The sequence below is a fragment of the Bos indicus x Bos taurus genome, chromosome 22 (assembly GCF_003369695.1).
Source record: "Bos indicus x Bos taurus breed Angus x Brahman F1 hybrid chromosome 22, Bos_hybrid_MaternalHap_v2.0, whole genome shotgun sequence".
NCBI classification, from domain to species: Eukaryota; Metazoa; Chordata; class Mammalia; order Artiodactyla; family Bovidae; genus Bos; species Bos indicus x Bos taurus.
In genome coordinates this window covers 1,294,740-1,317,604 of record NC_040097.1, presented here as the reverse complement: position 1 = coordinate 1,317,604, position 22,865 = coordinate 1,294,740, and the positions used below count along the sequence as shown (strand labels likewise).

The following is a 22,865-nucleotide window of genomic DNA, read 5'->3' as shown; positions in this document are numbered from 1 at the left end:
TGGCTGCTGTCTGGGCTCTAGGGACACAGGGGTGCTGGCCAGACACGGCAGCAAGAGCCCAGAGCACAGCCCCTCCGCCCAGCAGCGCGGGCTGCGGGTGGGGTGGAGAGGGCGCCTCCTCTTCGCAGGCGCCCCGCCCCCGCCGCTGTGGGTCCTCACCGTGTGAGCCGGGCCCAGAGCTGCTGACTGCGCACAGGCTGGCCTTCGTCAGCGCGCAAGACCCACCTCAGATCAGCTAAGAGCACCCACGGGAGTCTGTGTGTGTGTGTGATGCATGTAAAAGCCGTGCCCAGCGGGCTCCGAGCTTTGGGTCTGGAACAGCAGAACACAAAGTAACGGCAGTAAGGCCACGAGCGACACTTATGATTCCTTACCGTGCTCACAAGTCAAGCCAGACACAAAGCCGGGGGTGACTGTGAGCAGCTGGCTGCGAGGGAAGCCCCAGCCGAGTGCACAGCAGGTGCTCCGCACGTGACGGCTCGTCACGAAGCCCCTGGACGTCCGGACCCCACGTCCAAGGCTCCCTGACAACAAACACGCCGAGGCCAGGCCTATCAGCTCGCGCTCCACAGAGGAAGAAACACGGAGGCCAGGAGAGAAGGCCAGCGCCGGAGACCACGTCAGCTGCGAGTGGGCGTGCGGCACGCGCCGTGCAGGGCGCCCCAGGCCGAGGGAAGGGGCGCTGTAAGCAGACAGCTTGGTTAGAACAGAAGCAGGAGGGAACCAGAGCAGGTCTGGGAGAAAGAGTCCCCAGGATGCTGTCAGACGGCAACCTCCGTGGAGAAACAAACAGAGCAGCCTAGAACACAGCACAGCGTCGCTGTGATAACAGCCACTGCAGACTCGTGCGTGTGGGGGAGACAGACAGGGCCTGCGGGAAGAGCGCCATGACGTGATGCGTTGGAAGATACGGCTACATTGTTACTTTCTATTTTTATTTCTGTTAACACTGATAAATGCTTATGCAAGAGTAAATTTAAATGCTTTCAGAGATAAAGAAATCACAAAGAAAAATAATCAAAGAGCTTGACTACATAAAAATTAGAAACTTCTGCCATTTAAAAAAATAAAATGGAAAGACAGCAAATGCTAAAGACTTACTTATAGGAAATGTGACAGGCAAAGGGTTAATTAATGACACCCTTATTGATATTAAACACTCCTGAAAATCAAAAAGTAAGCATTAAAATCACAAGAGGCAAGCAGACAAAACATACAGGCATAAGTTAAACACAAAACTACAACATTTACATACATAAGGAAAGGTGCTCAGTCTTACCAGTAATTAAAGAATCACATATCATTATAACAAGAGTGAAGCAACATTCCATCTTAGAGTTTTCAAATCTATCTTTAAATTAGACACTAGAGTTCGCCTGTGAGAAATGTCAGCGCGCCCAGAGATGCGCAAAGGGCTCAGAAGGGCTCCTGCCCTGTGACCCGGTACTCTCTCGAGAGAAAAAAGAGAGCACAGCTGAATGCTGGTCAAAGATGTTCATCAGGGATTATTTATTTACAGGAAAGAAAACTTAAGCCGTTCCCAAGGGTCAGCAACAGAGTTATGGTCACACGAAGAACTGCTCTATAAAATGTTAAGTAACAAAAGCACAAGTCAGAAAGGTAAATACCTCAGGACCACAGCTGTGTGCTTACAGGGGGAGAACCGAATTCAGCAAAGTTGCACAGTACGAAGTCAACACACAAAAATCACCTGTGTTTCTATATACTAGCCAAAACAATCTGAAGTGGAAATTAAGACAGCAATTCCATTTATAACAGCATCTAAAGGAATGAACTATTTAGGAATAAAGCTAACCAAGGACATGAAAGGCTTGTCCACCAAAAACAACAGAACTTGGATACGAGTCTAAATAAAGAGAAGACATTCGTGTCAACGAACTGGAAGACTTACTCCTGTTAAGGCGTCCATTCTACCTAAAACCATCTGCAGATTCAATACAGTCCCTGTTACAATTGCAACCACCATTCTGTGCTGAAATGGAAAAGGAGATCCTCAAATTCAGATGGGAATTGCAAGGAGACCCCAAAGTCAAAACAATCTTGAAACAGCAGCAGAAAGTTGGAGGGCTTAGCCTCCTGATGCAAGCTTTCCACACGGGGGCGGGGACTGAGGCGGGGACAGCGCTGGCCGGGACAGACAGGGGCCTGTGGAGCCACACGTGAAAGGACAGAAGGGAAACACACGCTGCCGGGAACGCTGGGCGTCTGCAAAGGAATGGAGGCGAGCCTTTAACTAGACCACACCTAAGAGATAGCCGACATCCGAGGACAGACCTGTACTTAAGAACGAACACAATAAAATTCTCAGGCAAAAGAAAACTGGGAAAATCTTTGTGACATCAAATGTGGCAACGATTTCATGGATATGATACCAGAAGCTCAGGCAAAAAAGATCAAGCAAGAAAGAAACTGGATTTCATCAAAATGAAAAGCTTTTGTGCATCGAGGAATACTATTAAGAAAGTAAAAGACAGCCTACAGAATGGAAGAAAACATTTACAAGTCTGACATGGGCTCAGCCTTCAGAATATGTAAAGAACTCCTCCAGCTCAAGGACCAAACCCCTGATTAAAAAACGGGCAAAGGATCTGATGGCCGTTTCTCCAAAGAAGACGGACAACAGCCAACACACACGTGAGTCTCCACAGCAGTCACCAGGGAAGGCAAACCAAGACCAGCGAGGCGCCACATCACACCTCCTGGCGTGGCTGCAGAGACTGGAGCCTCACGCAGCTCGTGGGAGACGGCGCAGCGGCCCCCAGAGGGCCACCGAGAGAAGGCACCCCATGCAAGCCAGGCCGCCCCAGGCTCACACCCCACGGTCCTAGCAGCGCCACTGCCCACAGCCAAGAGGAGACAACACGCGTCCATCAGGAGAGGAACGGATAGGCAAGACACGGCCTAAGCCCTGAGAAATAAGGACTGCGAGTCTGACTCACGCCCCAGCGCGGGCGGACCTGGGGCCCTGTGCTCACTGAAGCGGGGCAGGCAGAAGGCCACATGAGGCCTGATTCCACTTCCATGAGGTCCCAGAACAGTCAGGCTCCCAGAGACAGAGGCAGAGCAGAGGCCAGCAGGGCCCGGGGGACAGAGGCGAGCAGTGACCAGTCAGTGGGACAGGGTTTATGGGGACCATGAAGCAGGCAGCGGTGACGGGGCCCAGCTCTGTGAAGGCGTTCAACGCCGCAACCGTGCGTTTACAGATGGATAAACGCACAAATGTGCCATGCACATCTTACTGCACCTTCTGAATGTGGAAGACGGTGGGGTGATGCAGGGCGCAGTTAGAGGACAGGAACGGGGTGAAACACATTAGCAGCCGCTGCTCTTGAGAAATCTTCTGGGGGCTTCACTTTACAAGATAACAACTTTCCTCTATTTTCCAAAGTTTCTTTCAGTTACTCTTTGGATAGGAAAAATAAAGCACCGTGTTTTTACCACTTTCTAGGTTTTGATACATACATGGTTGGCTGTCCATATTTTTCCTTTCTACACAGAAAGCTGCTTCATGTGTGCAACAGCTGTTACAGAGGATCTACCTAACAAGGGACCTTAAGGAAAGGAAAAGTGAAAGTGAAAGTCACTCAGCCGTGTCCGACTCGTTGCAACCCCATGGGGTCCATGGGATTCTCCAGGCCAGAATACTGGAGTGGGTAGCCGTTCCCTTCTCCAGGGGATCTTCCCAACCCAGGGATCGAACCCAGGTCTCCCACATCACGGGCGGATTCTTCACCAGCTGAGCCACCAGGGAAGCCCTACGACCCCTGAGAAGGACTGAAGGGAGCTCTCAGCTGCGTGGAGGTAACAGCTCAGTTCTTCCCACGAGATGGTTGCCCTGGGAGGCGCACCCGAGCCTCTCCAACCCCAGGCGCTGCGCGAGGAGAGCTGAGGTGTCAGCGGCCCTTCAGAGGCCAGTCTCCTCTGCATGTGCAATAAAGGCTGTGACTGACCTTCACCCAATAAATTAAAATAGGAAGGGTAATTGAAAGGTGTACGTGAGAATTTTCCTTAAATTTACCTAATCTAAATGGTTGGTATTAATTGACCCTTAGCAGCATCCTAAGCACCTCCCAGAAGGCCTCGTTTATAACCAACGATGCGGACACTGTACAGGAGCCCCAGGACCTGGTCTCCCCTTTCTGACAAGTAAATAAAACGGCAGGGAGATCAAATAACTCACTAGAAAGAAGATACAACTTTTTATCTTCCTTTTTACAGTCTCACATCCACTTCCGCTGGGAATAACAAAGTCTGAATTCTTATGCAACACTTATCTAACTGTGTCGATTTTATCGGATTGATGAATTTTGCAACAAAAGGCAGCGCTGGGAAATCTTTTATGACACATTTGGCCCATTCTCGGGGCTGAAGCTTTAATTTAACCAACCGGAGAATTCTGAGCGAGAGCTGCAGGTGTTAGAGCCGAGAAAAGCACCGTAGAGGGGAGAGCATATCCGTCTCTGTGACGGGGAGACAAAACCGCTCCCACTGTGCGCCCCCAGGCGGGAGGAGCAGCGGCTGAGGCTGACGGGGTCGGGGGCCGTGGGGCAGGCGGCGGCCGCGGGTCCATCCTGATCAGAGGGCGCTGGCCGCGAGGGGGCCGAGGACACAGCCGGGCGTGCAGACACCCGCGCTCCGTGGGCGTCTTCTGCTCCCGCCTCCGTGGCCGCCGAGCACCCGGGGGCTTTCTGCCCCCGGACCCTGAGACCAGCAGCCGGCGCGGGGCGAGGCCATCGGCCCCTGCTCAGGCCGCCTGGCCGCCCTCTCCCAGGGCTCTCCACTGTCTCTGGGTCCCTCCCCACCACAGCCTGCCTCTCTCAGGTACTCCCCTGCACAAAAGTCAACGACTCCCCACTTCCCACAGGACAGAATCGTAAACCCCTTGGCATGAAATACTCCAGAGGGCCCTGTGATCCAGCCTTTGTCCATCACCCCTCCATCCACCTGTCCGTCTGTCCATCCAACTCCGTAAGCCTCTGTGACGGTTATGTCCAGCCATCACCCAAACCTGCCCCCCTTCCAATAACCAGGTCTCAGCTGAGCAGGCAGTGAGCAGGCAGGACTGAGTCCTCACCCACAGAGTCTCAGGTTGGTGGCGGGGGGAGGGGGGCCTTGGGGCCCTTTCAGGCCGTGTGATCCCTGGACTCTCTCTCGTGGGCTGGTGCCCGGCTCTGACCGCTGCCCCAGGACACAGCCGCAGCGGCGGGCCAGCGAGACGAGGCGGCCTGGGGCCCCGCACAGGGCACTGACGGAGCCACCCGCCGCGCCCGTCAGGAAGCCTCTGCGCGGGCTCCTCGTCCTCTGGCACAAGCACCGCGGCCTCTACCCCGGACGGCAGCCAGCACCCCGGCACCCCTCGTCGGCAGACCTACTTGGTGCTCTCCAGGGTCTTCTGCATCTTCTTGGTCATCCTGTCGATCGCCGCCTGTTTCTTCCCTTCGGGCAGGAGGTCGGTCTTGTTCAGCACCACGACCAGCTTCTGGCAGGCAATCTGCCCGATCACGAGGCACTCGGCCGACTGGGTCTGCATCCCCTTGGTCACGTCGATGACCAGCATCATCAGATCGATGATCTGGGCCCCTGGGGGAAGAGAGGACGAGGTCAGAGGGGCAGGGGCGGCTGAGGTGGCGAGTGGCGACCGCAGCCCCAAGAGCTGGGTGCGGGGTCACCTGACCGGGAACGCTGGCCCCTCCCGGCTCTATAACTGGGTCCTCATCTCTAAACGGGCAGCCAGGCAGGCTCGCTGGGCACTCCAGGAGCCTGTTTGCACAGCGGCCTGGCAGCTGGAGGACTTGCTCCCGGCCGCCCTTTGGCTGTGGGCAGTGTGATTTTGTCAACCCACCAGGTGAAAACCAGAACCTCCACGCAGCCTCAAGTTGCTTATTCCTGATGCTGGTGCGCAGGGCCTCTACCTCCAACGCGAGCTGCTTGCCTTCCACGGCTCTGCCCTGCCTGCTGTCTGACGGCCCCGCAGCCTCCAGCCTCCGAGCTGGGCCGTGGACCCCCACCATCCTGTGGGGTCTCTGCCCCGGCCCCTGCCCAGCCTCTCTGAGCCCTGGCTCTGAGTCTGCCGTCACTGGGACCCAACTGACAGCCAGACTAGGGCTGCAGCGCCCCTGCCTCCCACTCCGTCCCGGCCTTCTTTCCCTGCCTGTTTCCCCAGGACACTCAGCGCCTCTGCTAGGTGTGCACTGGCACTGCCTGGCCGCCCCCTCGGGGAGGGTGGGACATGGATGGACACTGTTTCCCCTTCAGATTGGATTCTTACTCTGTTGCCAATTTAAAGACAGTTTAACCCTGCTGAGCCCAGAGGAGGCGCTGGGGGCACCTGCAAGCGCCGGGCTGACACTGTTTCCTCTTTGTTGCCGATTTAGAGACGCTGTAAACACTGAGAAGCCATCCTGGGTGGGGAAGTCGCATTCCAGGCCTCTCTCCTGAATCACCTTTAGCTTTTATGAATCTTTCCTCTCCATGCAGAAATGTTCCCCTTTTATGTGGAAATGGTCAGTCTTTCCTTTTTCCCCTTTTGTTTCTGCGCTTCGTATGTCACCTGGGTATTTTTTACTTTTAAGACTATATGTATTTTTCATGTGTTTTCTTCCAGTCCTTTTACAGCTTTAAACGTCTATGCTTCAGAGACTTCACTGGCAGTCCAGCGGTTAAGAAGCCACCCTGCAGTGCAGGCAGCGTGGGCTCGGTCCCTAGTTGGGGGACTCAGATCCCACGTGCCGCAGAGCCACTGAGCCCGAGTGCCGCAACCAGAGGGCCGCATGCTGCAACGGAAGGGCCACCAAGACCTCAAAGACACGGCCGAGATCGACGCAGCCAAACGTGCATGCACACATGCTTACAAGTGTGCCTCAGACTGACCCAGGAAGTCATCCTGGCCTAAAACGAAGGTGGAGACCTAACCTGAGTGTTATCTGGACGGCGACCCATCGTCCCCGCGTCACAGTAACACGCTCTCTCTCCTTTGCAGACCCGGACAGTGAGACTCGGAGAGGAGAGGCACACACGGGGACCCTGCAGCCGGGACCCGCGCCCCCGGCGGCCTGCCCCCAGCCCCGCGGGTGCCGTGTCGCGAGGCTCCCGCATCCGCTGGCTCCCGGCTCTTCCTCCTCTTGGCAGGGGCCCAGCACCTCTCTTTGTCTGCTGTCTCGTCCTCAGCTGTTTATTTTTCTCTCGTCTCCGACACGGCTGGCTTTGTTGTTCCTCCTGTTCCTCCTCTGCTGACATGGCCGTGTCGTCCTCCCGGGCTCTTCAGGGGGTGGTGAGTGAGTGGCCCCGCGCCCCCAGGGACGGTGCTCAGCCCAGGTCGTCCCGAGGACGCTGGCAGCTTGCCACTGCTCCCTGTCCTCTCCCGGTCCTCTTGGCTTCCTCGGAGAAGCCTGGTCCACCTGCTCTCCGGGACGCTGCAGGGGCCCAGAGACTCAGGAATGCAGGCCCTGGCCAGCAGGCAGCTGGTGATGGAAAGAGTGGACGTTTGGACTCAGACAGCTGCGAGCTCGAGCCGTGGCTCTGCTTCCTGGTGTCCTGTGCCCGGACCTCCGCCTCCTGCCTGTGGGAAGGGGGTCTCCTCCTTGCGGGGCTGAGCTGAGGGTCAGAGCTGGCGCACAGCAGGCAGGACTCACAGGTGCACGTGCGGTCAGGAGCCGGGCCGCCAGCACAGACGCCAGGCTGGGGCAACTGGCAGCCATGGGCCCAGCTGTACGGCTCCTCGGCTGCATCAGAGGTAGGCCCGGGGTGGTCACAACCGCTGACTCCCAAAGATTCTACCCCACCCTCCTCAGGCCGAGTGTGGGCAGTCCGTGTGGGCTGAGCAGCGTCCTTCCCCGGGGGTCTGTGCCTGGGGCCGGCGGCCGCTCCGGGGCTCCTGTGGGTCCGGCGGCACGGTGGGTCTACCGGACGCAGGGTCAGCGCGTAACTGACAGGATCTGTTTGGACCGCTGTGGCCCCTCGCTGGGCAGGATGTGTGTGTGTGTGTGTGTGTGTGTGCGTGCGCAGGAGGGAGCCCCTTTTGCAGGCCAGGTTCAAACAGTCCAGATCTCCTGCCCACCGGGGCATACACTGCTCCCGGCCACGGGCTGGCACTCGCCAGGGGCCCTGTGAAGGGTCTCCCAGACGCTGCTCAGAACCATTCCACGTGGCTGGGACTCTTCTCCCTTGCCCGCCATGGAAGAACCATCCCAGCAGTGCATGTCCTAGGGTTCCTGCGCCTGAGGCACTTCCCACGGCCCCTCACAAGGCACCTTCTGCAACCTCGCTGCCATCCAGTGACTCCACCCGAGGTTCCCTGTGCGCAGAGGCACTCGCTGTGCTGGGAAACGCTCCTGATGGCGGCAGGACGCTGGCTTCCACTGCAGTTTTACACCGTGGATTGTTGGGCACCTACAGCCTTTCTTGAATATTTAACATCACCAGTTAAAGTTTTTTCTTTGTTTTCAATTCAATATTACTTCTTATTTAGGATGCCCATAGCTTTTGATTAAAACTCAAACTTGGGTTAATGATCTGGTTTTGCTAAAATGGTTAACATTTTATATTCAGTTTCTCCCATTGAAAACCTCCCCCCCGCAAACAACATTACCCCCTCTTCGTCCCAGAAGGAAAATTTCATCTCACAGAAAACATGTTAAATGCTGATCTTTGTTTTTCCTTACTTTTATTTCCGAAACGATTAAGATATATAATCTATGGAATTGGAAATTGTGATTTTTCAAAGTACTGAGAGACTTCAGCCCTGCTCTAATTGCTCTGCAAACCTTTGAAGGACTCTGCAGTCGCAGCAGCAGATGGGAAGCGCTGATAGGCCGACTAACATAGAGGGGCACTTGTGAGCGGCTAGGGGGACTGGTGCTCCCCACCCACTCGCTCCTTCTGGCCCTGCAGACTCAGAGTGATTTCCTACCCTGGGTTCATGGGAATCGGAAAGGACACTGTTTGCTTCATTCTGTGGAAATACTGGGGACTGAGAGAAAGACAAGACGGGTCAGTTATGTCACTTCCCGTCCCCGGATCAAAGTGCGGGGAAGAAACAGAGTGACCGGGGCTGGTGCCAGGCGCGGGTGGCTCCTGGCTCTGACCCGGCTTCCAGCGGGGCCCCTCGAGCCGCTGTGACCCCGGGACCCCTCAGAAGGCCCTGGTGTTGGCCGTGCCGAGCGCCTACTGCGGAGGCGGTGTGCGGCGCCGGAGGGAGGCTGCGGACGAAGCTGAGCGTCCGGGTCCCATCTGCAACAGCCCTTCTGGGCCTGGCAGTCTCCTCTCCCATCCCAGGAGGCAGCAGAGGCGGCTGGGCGGGGGTGGACAACTCGAGCCTCCCCTCGCAGCCCCAGCCATGGCAAGGCACTCGGCGGCTCTGCAGACAGCAGGGAGCAGACCCTCACCGTCAGGACCACACTCCTGGTCAACCAAGGGGAGGCTGGGGAGGCCGCCATCTGCCCACTCAGGCCCACAGACTGATTAAGCTCTGCCCCAGCTCAAGCCTGTGCTGAAGGCTGTGAACACAGACGGAAAACCAGGCCCCAGTCTGTGAGCCGCAGCGCAGGAGGGAGGGGCTGGGCAGGGGAGCAGGACTCACAGTGGAGGCAGGGCGGGAGGCGGGAGAGACGCCTGGGGCCGCCTCGACTCTGGGGTCCAGTGGGGGCGGGGGGAGAGACGCCCGGGGCCGCCTCGACTCTGGGGTCCAGTGGGGGTGGGGGGAGGAAACACGGGCCGCCTCAATTCTGGGGTGCAGTGGGGCGGAGGGGAACCACAGGGCCGCCCCGATTCCGGGGTCCAGTGCGGGCGGGGGGCGGAACACGGGGCCGCCCTGATTTTGGAATCCAGTGCAGATGTGGGGAGAGATGCCATGGGGCTGCCCCGACTCTGGGCTCCAGTGGGGGCAGGGGGGCTCCAGTGAGGGTGGGGGGGAACCACGGGGCCGCTCTGATTCTGGGGTCCAGGCAGGAGAGGACTGTGGGGGAGGCAGCTGGACTGGGGCTGGTCCCTGTTCAGAAGGACAGGCCGTGTGGTTGACGGGATCTTAAATGGAAGCATGAAAGCCTCTTTAAGAGAGTCTTTGAGGGTAGACCTTTAAGAGAACTTCTAGAGGCGGGGCTGATAAAGATGGGGCACAGAGGGAGGTCTGGAGAGCAGGCGAGCCTGCGTCAGGGGGGCGTCCGAGTCACCCGGTGCCCCACCCACAGACACTGCCACCAGTACTGGGACTTACGTGTGTTTAAAGCCAGTCCTTTTTTTGGAACTCAAATGCACTTATATTAAATACAACTTTACATGACTGCCCTGGTGCTTCCCTGGTGGCCAGAGGGTAAAGCATCTGCCTGTAATGCGGGAGACCCGGGTTCGATCCCTGGATCGGGAAGATCCCCTGGAGAAGGCAATGGCACCCCACTCCAGTACTCTTGCCTGGAAAATCTCAGGGACGGAGGAGCCTGGTAGGCTACAGTCCATGGGGCCACAGAGTCGGACACGACTGAGCGCCTTCACTTCCCCTTTACGTGACAGTAAATGCATTAAACTCCCGGTAAGGGGAAGTTAACTGGGCTTCCCTGGCAGTCCAGTGGCTAAGAATCTGCCCTGCAATGCAAGGGACACACGCTTGATCTCTGGTCTGGGGTCTCCCTGGTGGCTCAGGCGGTAAAGCATCTGCCTGCAATGCGGGAGACCTGGGTTCGAGACCTGGGTTCGACCCCTGGGTCGGGAAGATCCCCTGGAAAAGGAAATGGCAGCCCACTCCAGTATTCTTGCCTGGAGAATCCCATGAACGGAGGAGCCTGGTGGGCTACAGTCCATGGGGTTGCGAGGAGTCGGATGCGGCTGAGCGACTTCATTGTCTGTCCTTCTGGGAGGACCCCACGCGCAGCAGAGCAACCAAGTGCGCACGCCACGAGCACTGAAGGCCACGCGCCGGGAGCCTGCGCCACAACCAGAAGCCGCGCGCCGCAGCTAGAGAGAGCCTAAGTGCACACGCCACGAGCACCGAAGCCCACGTACCGGGAGCCTGCGCCACGACCAGAAGCCGCGCGCCGCAGCTAGAGAGCCTGAGCGCACCGACAGAGGCCCAGAGCACCACAAGAACAAGCAGCTAACGGGGAAGATAAACGACAAAGCGAAACACGGCCCTGCACAGTGGTCTGCTGCGACTCGAGGCGACGCTGTGAGCCCCAGGCCTGCTGTGCACGAGGGGGTCGGCAAGAACGCGCGAAGGGCACGCTGGCCCTAACCAGCTGTCTCCCTGCAACAGAACGAGGGCTGATGACAGTCGGAAAAGGCGTGACCTTCAACCTCTCCAGGCAGGGGTGTTAAGCAGGCGCTGGGCTCACACCTTCTCCCTGCCTCTGTCTCCCCAGCTGCCCTGGACGCCCGGGACAGAGCAACACATGGCCCGTGGCGCCCTCCTCGGAGAGCAGCACCGCAATAGAAGGTGGTCTCTGTCTCCTTGGAGCAGAGGGCCGCAGTGGGTCGACCGGCACGCCTTGCCAGACGGAGGGGACGCAGGGGACGGAGGGGATGCAGAGGATGCAGGGGACAGAGGCAACAGAGGGGACGGAAGGACGCAGGGGACGCTGGGGATGGGGGTTGTGGGGGACAGAGGGATGCAGGGGACTCGGGGGATGCAGGGGTTGTGGGGGACGGAGGGACGCAGGGGATGCGGGGGATGGGGGGACCGCAGAGGACGGGGGGGACGTGGGGTATGCGGGGGACGCAGGGGACGCAGGGGACGTGGGGGACGGGGACATGGGGGACGGAGGGGCGCGGGGGACGGAGGGATGTGGGGGATGCAGGGGATGTGGGGGATGGAGGGGCGCAGGGGATATGGGGGATGGAGGGGCGCAGGGGACGTGGGGGACAGGGGGATGCAGGGGACTGGGGGCATGCGGGGGACGTGGGGGACTCGGGGGATGCGGGGGACGGAGGGATGTGGGGGATGGAGGGGATGCGGGGGATGGAGGGGCGCGGGGGACGGAGGGATGTGGGGGATGCAGGGGATGTGGGGGACGGAGGGGCGCAGGGGATGGAGGGGCGCAGGGGACGTGGAGGACAGGGGGACAGGGGGGATGTGGGGTATGCAGGGGACATGGGGGACGGAGGGGATGGAGGGACGCAGGGGATGCGGGGGATGGGGGGACGTGGGGGACGGGGGGGACACGGGGGACAGAGGGACGCAGGGGATGGAAGGGACGGAGGGACGCGGGGGACGGGGGGGATGCGGGGGACGGAGGGACGCAGGGGACGCAGAGATGTAGGCACGCCGGGCTCCAGGGCCACCACGAGCCAGCGGTCCTGGCCACGCTTGCTTCCCCCAGCTACTGTGTCATCGCCTACCTGGGGTAATCTTTTTAGCTGACTTTGCACAACAGTACGACTCCTGTTCAAGAGCAGCGAGAAGGAGCAGAAAATGGAATTTGAAATGTAGAAATAAAATAATTGTGGGCCATGAGCTATAATTTGATTTCATGCTTTACAAGGAAATGAAAGAAGGCTTCCTTAAAATGTGGGGTTTCTGCTCCCCCTCCTCCTCCCTGTAACCATTTTAGGATTTCCTCTCGCACCGAAGAGAAAATAGGATTGTGGAGAACGCTCGGCTCTCAAGTGTCACTGCCACTCAGGGGCCAGCTCGGTTTAACGTGAACTTCCCATTCTGGGTAAGAGGAAATTCTTCAATTAATAAACCGGGTGTGCGGAGGCCAGTCTTTAAGGTTTAATCAATTTCATCTGTACTTAGGATAAAAAGACTGACTATACTGCTTTTTTTTTCCCTCGTTTTCGTTCTTTAAAAAAATAATAAAATGAATGTTTTATTTTAAATTCTTTGAGGTTCGTATCTCCTGTTTCAGGAAATATTGTCTATTTCATGCAGTGAGTATGAAAACTCCCCCCTCCTTTTTGACTTTTGCTAAGGCTCTTTTGTCAAAAATAACTAAATTATCCCCTGCCCTCATATACTGTAACAGCTCGGGAGATGACACGAATTATACAGGATTTTGGCAGACACCTCGGAGGGGCGGGGGAGAGAGACAAATTGCCAAATATGGGTGGGAGAGCTCCGTGTGGACAGACACCGAGGCTGGACGTGGGAATGTGAGCCGGCAGCGCCCTCGCCACCGGGACGTCTGGGCCGGACAGCCTCAGCCAGCAGGCCGGGCCACGTGGTCCGCGGGCACCAGACGGTAGGGTGAGCCAGGCCGGCTCCCCGCAGGACCTGCTGAGAAGCCAGCAATGAAAGGATCCCCAGGACAGACAACTCCTGAGCCTTCACTGCCTGGACCCTGGATGCGCAGGGCCCGCTGGGATCGGGGTGGGGTTGTGGCCAGGCCCCGTGGCGACGAGTCTGCAGCTTGGCTCCGCTCACCAGCCAAACAGCGGGCCTGGTTCTTCATCTCCACGATGGGGGCAGGCCGCTGAGAGCTGCGAGTGCGTCGTGAGGTGTGTGCCTCACGGCGCCCTCGGGACGCGGAGCCCCCAACCCAGGGCCTCCCCGCACCCACACGTGCCTGGGGCAGTGCTACTTTTAAGTCCATGCTTTTCACTAAAATTCTGCAAATCTGGGGCCCATCGTGGGGACGAGCCTGAAAGCCTCATCACTGCACCACGGCTGCACGGACCACAGGTCTGCACGCGGCTGGTCAGGCGCGCCAACAGCCCATCACCATGAGAGAAACCCGGGGCTCAGAAAAGCAGCTTCCGGGGCTCAGTGCATGGCGGGGGCCCCCAGGCAGAGCCGGCCCTGCCTGGCCCAGGGCCCCGCGGCCTGCATCCTCCTCAAGCGGCACCGGGAATAACTACTCCTGAAGACGCAGCCTGGGATCCCAAAGCAGAAACGTCCCCGGGTTTTGGGCTGTGCTCCCCTCCCCACAGACGGGAGTGAGGGCAAGGCCTGCGGACACAGGTCGCCGCACGTAGGGGCGCACAGGCTCCCCCGGCGCCCTCCCTGCCTGCTCGGGGAGGCCTGCTCACGGAGCCCCGCTCTCCCACCCGCACACCGGGCTCACCGTCACCTGCAGGGCCCCGGGCCTGGCACGGCAGGTGCTGACCCCGAGGTTCCAGCCTCGCCGACCCCAGCCCTGGACGAACGCCCGTCCCGAGGTGGGGGCAGTGGGCAAATTAGAAGGCCCGCTGGGCCCGTGGGGGGGCCTCGACCTGGAGCGAGAGGGTGCCACGGTCACTCCTGGGGCCGCGCTACAGGGGACGCCTCCCCTCGGCTCCAGCCCACATGGCCAGAGAGGAATGCAGGCCTGGAGATGCCAGATCTTCTGATTTTTCAAAAGAAGCCAAAAATCTGGACCACTGTATGAACTGTGCCAACTTTTAAATGTTGACAACCAATTCCAAAAACATGTTTAAACTGTATGGCCCAAACAAAACATGTTTATTGGCCAAAGCCAGCCTGCAGCTCCCAGCGGAGCATCTCCAGAGGGGGCTGGAGGACGCGGAGCAAACGCCCACTTCTTTGGCTGGTGAATCCTGCTGAGCCCTGGGCCCTCCCGCCCTGGGTCTCGGGAGGAGGGCAGGTGCCAGGACGGGGGCGCTCCTCCTGGAGGAGCTGGGCAGGGCCTCCACGGTCCCCAGGCGGGCCCCCCAGAGGGTACAGTGGGGCTTAAAACTCAGCTGAGACCCGAACTCTCATGGGCCCCGGAGGGGGGGCTCCGCAGGCCTCATCTGGAGTTCCGCAGGCCCCCCCCAGACCGAGGTCCCCCCTGCAGCCTCATGGCTGGCCGCTCTCCGGCGGGCATCCCCCCAGCATCAGGCAAGGTTCTCCCACCAGCTCAGTGTGCTGGGACATGGGAGCCTGAGAGGGACCCGAGACGACAGTTCTCCCAGGACAGCGAGGTGGAAACCTCGGCGGCCCCGGGCCGGCATGTCCCTGAGGACAGACGCCATCCTCGCTGCTGGCGTCCAACAGGGCCAGGCGCCCCGTTCAGCCCAAGTCCTGCAGGCGGAGGCCCAGAGTGGCTGCGGCGGCGGGCACATAGCCCACAGCCCTGGGTCCACAAGCATGGGGCCCCCCGAGTGGGCGAGACCATGGGATGGCGCAAGCCCCCCGAGGGCAGAGAGCAGGGCGCTGGGGCCGGCCCTGCCTCAGCCTCCCCATGAGCCCCAGCCCGGCTGTCGGCCCCGCGTCCCGGCACCTGGGCACCCGCTTGGCCCTTCACGCGGGGACTGCAGCCCAGACGCCTCCGCCCCGTCCGGACCAGGCGGCCCTCCCCCGGGCTCCTGGGGGCCCATGATGCCCAGCACAGCCGTGTCCTGTGACCCCCGGTGCCCCCACAGCCCCCCGCCACTTGGAGCTGGTGGTGAGCAAGCCCCTCTGCAGGAAACGCAGATGACTGGGGGGCAGTGAGGGCCCTGAGCAGCCCGCCGTGAGCCGTGGACGGACTCCTGGCCTGGGGCGTGATGCCCCCTGGCACGCCGAGCGCCCATGTGCCAGAAACAGAAACGCGAGGGGAGGAGGGCGCAGGGTGGGCAGCCACGTCCAGGTAGGACGGCACGCAGTGAGGACCAGGGCCAGATCTGCACAGGCTGCGCTCCTCGGGAGAAGACCCCCGGGACCCCAGTGACAGGGAGGAGGGGCCCTCGTGGGGCCTCGTGGGAGACGCGCTGAGACTCCGGGCGGGGCAGCAAGCAGCCCAGGCTGCAGGCCCCGCTGCCCCCCCCAGGGAAGGGGCCCCCACTCCGAGCACCGAGACGGCTGGGCCACGTTCTGAGAGCTCTGAGCGGCGGTGCTTGGTGCTGTGGCCTCAGACACAGGCAGCCCCTTCCAGAAACGGGGCCCCAGCCACAGCGAGCCCTGAGGCAGAGAAGGTACAGCGGGTGCAGGGCTGGGAGGGTGAGGCTGGCCAGGCTGCCCCGGGCAACAAGGTCGGAGCGTGCAGGGTCGCAGAGCCTGAGAGCGTGGTCTCAGGAATCTGTTTACTGGGGAAGCAGGAGAAAAAAAAGAAGGAAAGGGGGGGAAATCTACCATAAAAAGTCAGTAAAATCAGCAGAATTCCTTCATGAAAAGGGTGGAATTAGCATATGGCCTCAGCTGCCAAGTGAGGCCACTGAAGCAAGCAACGAAAATGAGTTCAAGACACAATCAGACGTTTTTCTGGACAGAGTCAGAGGGACTGAGCAGCGGCCGTCCCCCCCGGGGCCTCTCCCCTGACGCCTCCCTCCCAAGCTGCCCCCCAGCCACACTGGGCCTCTCTGTGCTCTGTACACAGCCCCCAGCGTGGCCCACCCCTGCCCTCAAGGAGCTCTCAGTGCGGTGGGCAGACACACAGATCCATAAGGTCAACACAGTGAAGGACATCAAAGCAAGAGCGAAGTCTGTGCTGAGCAAGCACCGCAGAGGGGAGTTCAGCGGCCGGGGTGGGCGGTGGGGAGGCGGGGGGAGGAGGAGGAGGGGGAGGGGGAGGGGAGGGGAGGGAGGAGGAGGAGGGGAGGGCCCAACGGACTCCAGTGTCCTCCTGCAGGGACTCCGGACGGTCGTCAGCAGCACAGAATCCCTGGGCACCTCTCCTTCAAGGACCACCAACCTCCACTCTGTGATCATGGCACAGGGGCTGGCCCCTGAGCCCCAGACCCGAGCGCCTCCCCTGGGCCTCCGTCCTGAGTGTCTCCCCTGCGCCCCAGTCGTGAGCATCTCCCCGCCCCTGCGCCCCGGTCCTGAGTGTCTCCCCAGGCCCTGGTCCTGAGCGTCTCCCCTGGGCTCCGGTCCTGAGCGTCTCCCTGCCCCTGCGCCCCGGTCCTGAGCGTCTCCCCGACCCTGGGCCCTGGTCCTGAGTGTCTCCTCGAACCTGGCCCCTACACCCACGAGTCAGAGCCCACTCTGCAGCCTCTTACACCCAGGCGGCGAGCTCTCAGACTCAAGTCGGGAGTGACGGGGCACAGCACCCTGTGCAAAGACCCAGGGAGGGAGATGACGCCCCGCAGCATCCACCAGGGCTCCTCGACGCCAGGCTGTCTCGGGGTCAGGCCCCGGTCAACCCCGCCCCAGGGCAAGGTCTCTGAGAACAGAACCCAGGGCTGGCGGCCGATTACAACGCTACCATGCAGGACACAAACCCGGACAGCTGAGGAAGAGACGCGCGGGACACACACGCCCCCGCCTCCCCTAGGGCTCAGGGCACCTCGCCTGCCATCAACCTCTGTACCAGCTACAAAGCCCTGCGGAGCCCTGGGCCCAGGCTTCTGCTGGGCTCTCACTCCTTGGGCGTGAGTGATTCAGACCCTGGCCACGGGACTGAACTCAGTCCGCTTGCCCCTGACCTCAGGCAGGGGCAGAGGTCAGGCAGTCAGGATGCTGTCTCTGGCCCAGAGCTGGTCCCCAGTCATGCCGCTGGCCTCCATCTCCCCCAGCAAGAGCTCAGACGAGGCCCAGGGGTCGACCACGACCACCGGGCGTTCCCAGGTGTCAGGGGCTCTGTCCCGGGTCCCAGGATAAGACCGGATGCCTTGCTGGACTCCAGTAAGGCTGCGCAGTCCACACACCACTGCCCCCACACCTGCTGATGGAGCGTCCCCTCTGATGACTGCTCTGAAGAGCAGTAGGAAACACAGGCAGAAGCCCCGGGAGCGCTCCGTACCTGGCGGGCGCACTCCTCTGGGCGGGGCAGGCAGGGTGGCCGGCAGGACGAGGGGCACGTGGAGCTGCTGCGTGAGCCTCCAGAGCCCATGTGGTTCAGAGACAAGACTCCTGGCCCAGAACTCCAAAAGCACGCCCTGAAAATTCAGATCAAGGTCCTCAGCAGGGAAGACACCATGTCAGATGCTCACAGGTGGGGGCTGCCCGGGGGCCCAGCAGCTGAGACTCTGAGCTCCCCGTGCGGGGGGCCCGGGCTCGACCCTGCTCAAGGAGCAAGACTCTACAAGCTGCACCTGAAGGGTCCACACGCCGCGACCGAGGCCCGCGCGGCCGCGAGACGCAGCAGAACAGACACCCGTGCACGGCGTCCTCCGTGACCAGACTCCCCACTGCCCCCTCGTCCTCTTCTCTATTTTGAGGATCAGATTCTCAAAACACATAAATGACTGGGGCGGAGAGAGACTTTAAAAAAAATAACCGGTGAGGAATAAAATCACATACACCAACTCCCAGGAAGCATTACCAAGCTTTGTGGGCACAGCGGGAGGCCGAGGGGATGGTCTGTGCGGCAGACACCACTCGCCTCGGGGGGCCCGGACCCCCTGAACCCCCTACACGGGTACCGAGGGCCCGAGGTGGCGAGTCAGGCAGGCTCCCGGAGGCCCGTGGAGCCGTAGTGAGTCGAGGGAGTGGCCGGCGGGGCCTGCTGCTCTGCCCACCACCAGCTCCTTCACAGCAGCCTCCCCGCTTCCCTCTGTGAGCCTCTAGGCCCCCTCGGCTGACGGGAGGGGAGAGGGTCCCAGCCTCCTTAGGAAGGAGGGCACAGGGAAGGCCCCAAACCAGAAAAAGCACAGCACCCTGACGCGGAGAGCGGCCAGCTGGGTGCCGGGGGAGGGGGCTCTGCCCCAGCACATGTGCTCCGGGCCCCTGAGGCCCCCCGCCCAGCACCACGCCCAGCAGAGCTGGGAGGATGGACGGATCGGAACAGACGTGCTGAGCCCGGACGCAGGCCCTGCGCTTGGCCGGGGGCCTGCCCATCTCCCGTCTGAGAGCAAGGAGAGCAGAAACTGTCCTGAGCTACAGCTGGTGTCTGGGCCGCTTCATCAGGCGCGTGAGACACGGAGCCGATTATTTTTCTGGTAACAACGAAAGCAGAAAGGCTGAGAGCACGGAGTCTGTCCCCAGCTGTTCCCGGAGTGGTTCTCACAGGCGCGCCTGGGTCGGGGCCAGGCGGCACAGAGGTCTGTTCGGGCAGCCGCTGCGGAGGGGCTTCGTCTTTCACTCTCCTCTGGATGTCAGGGCTGTGAGTCACGCAAAGCACATCCGTGCAGGGCGTCCTCCTCGGCCCTCAGCGCCTCGTGCAGAGAGCCCCGTAAGAGCGACGTGGGATAAGAGAAAGCGTGCATGCGCTGTGCCCCTGCCGCAGCTCTCTGCCCCTCCCGGGAGGGGACCCCGCCCCTGCTCGGCCCGCTGGCCAAGCTCTGCAGCTGCCCCGAGCCCCAACGCCCTGGGTGATTTTCTACTTTCCTCTTCCTGTGCCGTTTCCCAAAACTGGAACAAGAAAACGTACTTTACGACAACTGCAAATGCTTCATAACAAAAGCGACGACCTGCTAAGACGTCAGCGTGAAGCTGCTTGGCTACGTTTTACCCGCTCAGAGTCCACCGCAGAGGGCTCCCTCAGCCACGCCAGGGACCTGAGGGTGGTTTTCAGGACGCTGCCAGTGGGGACAGCCTGCCCCTGCCTCCGGAAAAGCTTCCAGCCTCAGTGCCCAGCCCTGCAGCCCAGCAGCAGCCACAGCCAGTGGGAGTACTGGGCCGGCTCTGAGCGTGGCCCAGCCAGCACCTGCCTGTGACCCTGGCTTCTGGAGGCAGCACACAGGGCCCTGGTGAGCGGGCTGGGTGCCAGGGAGGAGAGGTATGGGGAGACCCCCGTGCAAGCCTGAGGGGGCTGCCTGGTGGGGGGCTCCCTGGGCTCCCCTGGACTGGGGCGGGAGGAAGGCCTGTGAGGACCACCCGCTGCTCCAGCGGGAGCTCAGGACGCCCAGCCCAAGCGCAGCGCTGGATCTGGAGCTGATTCCCAGCCCCTGGCCTGTGGTGGACACGACACGCCCCAGTGCAAGTGGGGCCTGGTGACTGGCCAACCTTTGATGTCCCTCCAGGCCACAACTGGCCAGGTCCTCAGATTTGTTTATTTTTCCTGTATAACTTTTGCAATGTTTCAACTAAACAGACAGTTTTTATCAACAATTCCCAGAGCAAAAAAAATAGCCGAATGCTTGGTTTGTAACGGAAGTCAGGAGCTCTGCGGGGCTGGCGGCCGTGAGAACAGCTGCCGCTCTGAGGGGCTGGAGACCCACACGGGGCCCCCGCACCCTGGCCGCCAGCCGCCCAGGGCGCCTCTATCCGCCGGGACCCTGGTCCCAGCTCAGCCCCCGAACGTGGCAGGAACCCCAGGCCCAGCACCAGGCACAGGCTGGGCCCGGCTGGCTGCTCGGTCTGTCCTGTGTCTTCAGCTGGGGGCGCTGACTGGCAAAAAGGAGCCGTGCTGAGCGCCCCGGGCGGCTCCAGAACCACACAGAGGCAGCGGCCGGAGGCGGGCCTGGATCCAGCTGTGCCTGAGTCCGGGCCACAAACCACGCTGGTTCCAAGCAGCAGTTTGGGCGGAATTTCCGCCCTTCGCAAATGAAGACTACACACCAGCAGGCTTCACTGAATCTCCTCCCCTCAGCATCCTGCCTCTGACCTTCCAGGGCGTTTTCCAAGCAACCCCAGCACCAGTTTGTACACTCGCCTCAGCTGACCCACGGGGGCCGCACAGAGCGCATCCCCGGCCCTGAGCTCACAGACAAGGCCACCACTGCCGCCACGTCCTCAGGGCTGCTCCCAACGCCACACGGAGGGGACGGCCACCTCCTCAGAACCCAACCCCCCGGGAAGGCCCTGTGGCCTCGCTGTGCCCGGTCCCGTCCTAAATGCAGCGGCCTCACCCCTCCCCACTAGGGCCTGAGTCAGCTGGACATCAGACCAGGAGCCCGCTGGGTGTTCTGAAGCCTGGCCACAGGGAGCGTCCACTGTGCGTCTGCGTGCAGCAGCCGCGGCGTGGGGCTGGAGTTTGTGCAGAGCCTCGCCACCACCGGGCCCTCACGCCCCAACACCCCACCTTCTGCCTTGGTTCTCCACCTGCCCGGACCCCACCCCACCGTCCCCAGGCCTCCGCGACAGGCGTCAACACGCGGCCGCCTCCTCCTCCGAGACTGGGGAGCCGCTCCCTGCTGACCACACGCCTTCTCAAAGGCACCTGACTTACAGCCCTCAGGAGACCTGGAGCCCGGCAGCCCCCAGCCTCCCCCCGGAAACAAGGGCCCTCGGGGAGCCCCACTGCTGACAGCACCCTGTGGACACTCTGGAGTCCCCTGACAGCCACGGCTCTGTGCTCGGTCACGGCCCGCAGAGAAAACAGTCTCGAAGGAGCCGTCACAGGCTGAGGCAGAATTTTGCTTAGACGCCTCATTTGATGTAACTGAGAAAGCTGAAACTTAAATCTCATATCGTATTTCTAACCAACTTATGTTATATCAGTGATCTGTTACCGAATGATTTGTCTTAGGTCGAATTTTTTTCTCGTCAAATCGCAGTAAAATTTAAGGATGATCCAGAAATGCCAAGTCAGCAGGGCCCGTGAGGGGCGTGCAGGCGTGCCACGCTGCACAGCGCCTCCCCCACGCCGCGCCCTCCAGGCCAGCACACACATGTTCACGCACACACCTCCCGCCTCGCCCGCAGCTCCAGCGAGAGTACAGAGGGAGCGGCGTGTCCGCAGCCTCAGCGGTAGGTAAGACAGGGACAGGCTAGGAAGACTCTTCTGCTGTTGTGACGAGTCGCGACACTGACTTGGGTTCTGGAGATGAGCTCAGCCCCCGGCAGAGAGGGGGCCTCCCCTTCAGCCCTTCCTCCGGGGCCTGAAAAGGATGCAGACAGCGTTCGAGGCTGGTGGCTGGTCACGCACACGGGGACCTTCTGCCCGCCCTGGGGCCCAAGGAGGCCACTAACGTGGGGCTGCAGATTCTGGCCAGAGGAAGGACCCAATGCCGCCTGGGTCCCCGGGCAGCCCCCAGAGGGGCGCCCAGAACGCCTCGCATGGCACGGGCCACGGCACTGAGTGCCGGAGGGACTCGTGCTGTGCACGCTCCCGAGGCTGCACGGTGAGCTGCGCGGGATCATCACGTCACCCTGAAGAGGAGGACGCAGGTGCGGTCCAGGTGCTGCCCTCGGGCCCCCGCCCCGGGTGCCGCACGGCCAGGAGGCTCACGAGCACAGCCGTGCTTAGGAGGCACGGGGCTGCCGGAGGGCTGGCGGAGCTCCGGCCCCTGAAGTCATCAGCGCGCCTCCCACTCCAGGCAGGTCCTCCCTACAGACGGTCATCCCGGCCACGCAGGTGAAGCCAGATCTGCGGGGCGAGACTCGGAGAAAATCAGGTCAAAGGGTAACAGAGCCTCTAGAAGAGTGAGAGTTTCAGAAAAGTAGAAGCGTGTTCGCGGGCCTCTCCAGCATTAGTGACTGTGGGAGAGCTGCTGGCCACTTAATGGTCTAATAAAACGTTTACAGGCCAAGCTGCTCGCAGACAAAGGCCGCCTGAGACCAGAGCACCCTGTGCCGGGGTCTGGGGCCTTTGATCAGGCAGATCTCACTGCAGTGGCAGGAATGCACCTCTAACAATAGTAAAAACTAACAACAAAGTCGTGTGCAGAGAAGATGAAGATCGCCCGGGTGCACTGTGAACAGCTCGAGTCTGGGATCACAGTGGTGACCAAATGATCAACAGCAAACCGCCCCACGCCGGGACAGCCTCGAACTCTCGTCCCTGAGCACCTCCATGCCCCCCTAGGGTGCCTCGTTCACCCAGTGACCAGAAACGTCCTAACGGGACAACCCTGACCGCACAGGACAAAGGTTCATTCCTCCACAGCTCTGTGGTGGTGGCTGGGGTGAGACCTGCGTCCCACTCATTTTTGCACAGTGCTTCTGTGGTTTCAACCCACACTCTCCCCCGACCTGCCCGAGGCGTGGCTGGAGAGTGGTAAAAACTCAGCCACCGAGGAGGGCTCACGTTGGCACTCAGAGAGGGGACATCTTCCTGTGTCCCCCACCACGGGGTCAGAGGCTGGCTCACGGTGGGCACGCAGTAAAGCCAGGATGAACAGGGGAGAGGTGACTAAGCTTTTCAATCCCAAGTCTGCAGACCCCGGTATGTGAGCTGGTGTGCCAGGGCAGAGAA

The 22,865-nt window shown here is 60.8% G+C and overlaps 1 protein-coding gene across 1 annotated transcript in view; it reads right to left on the bottom strand.

The window, feature by feature from the left end:
* The window catches only part of EEFSEC (eukaryotic elongation factor, selenocysteine-tRNA specific), a 110,562-nt gene that overhangs the window by 60,249 nt on the left and 27,448 nt on the right, over positions 1–22,865 (bottom strand). Inside the window, exon 2 of the mRNA XM_027523939.1 lies at positions 5,394–5,601. Within this exon, the coding sequence (XP_027379740.1) occupies positions 5,394–5,601 (208 nt within the window). The remainder of the gene's footprint in view (positions 1–5,393; positions 5,602–22,865) is intronic.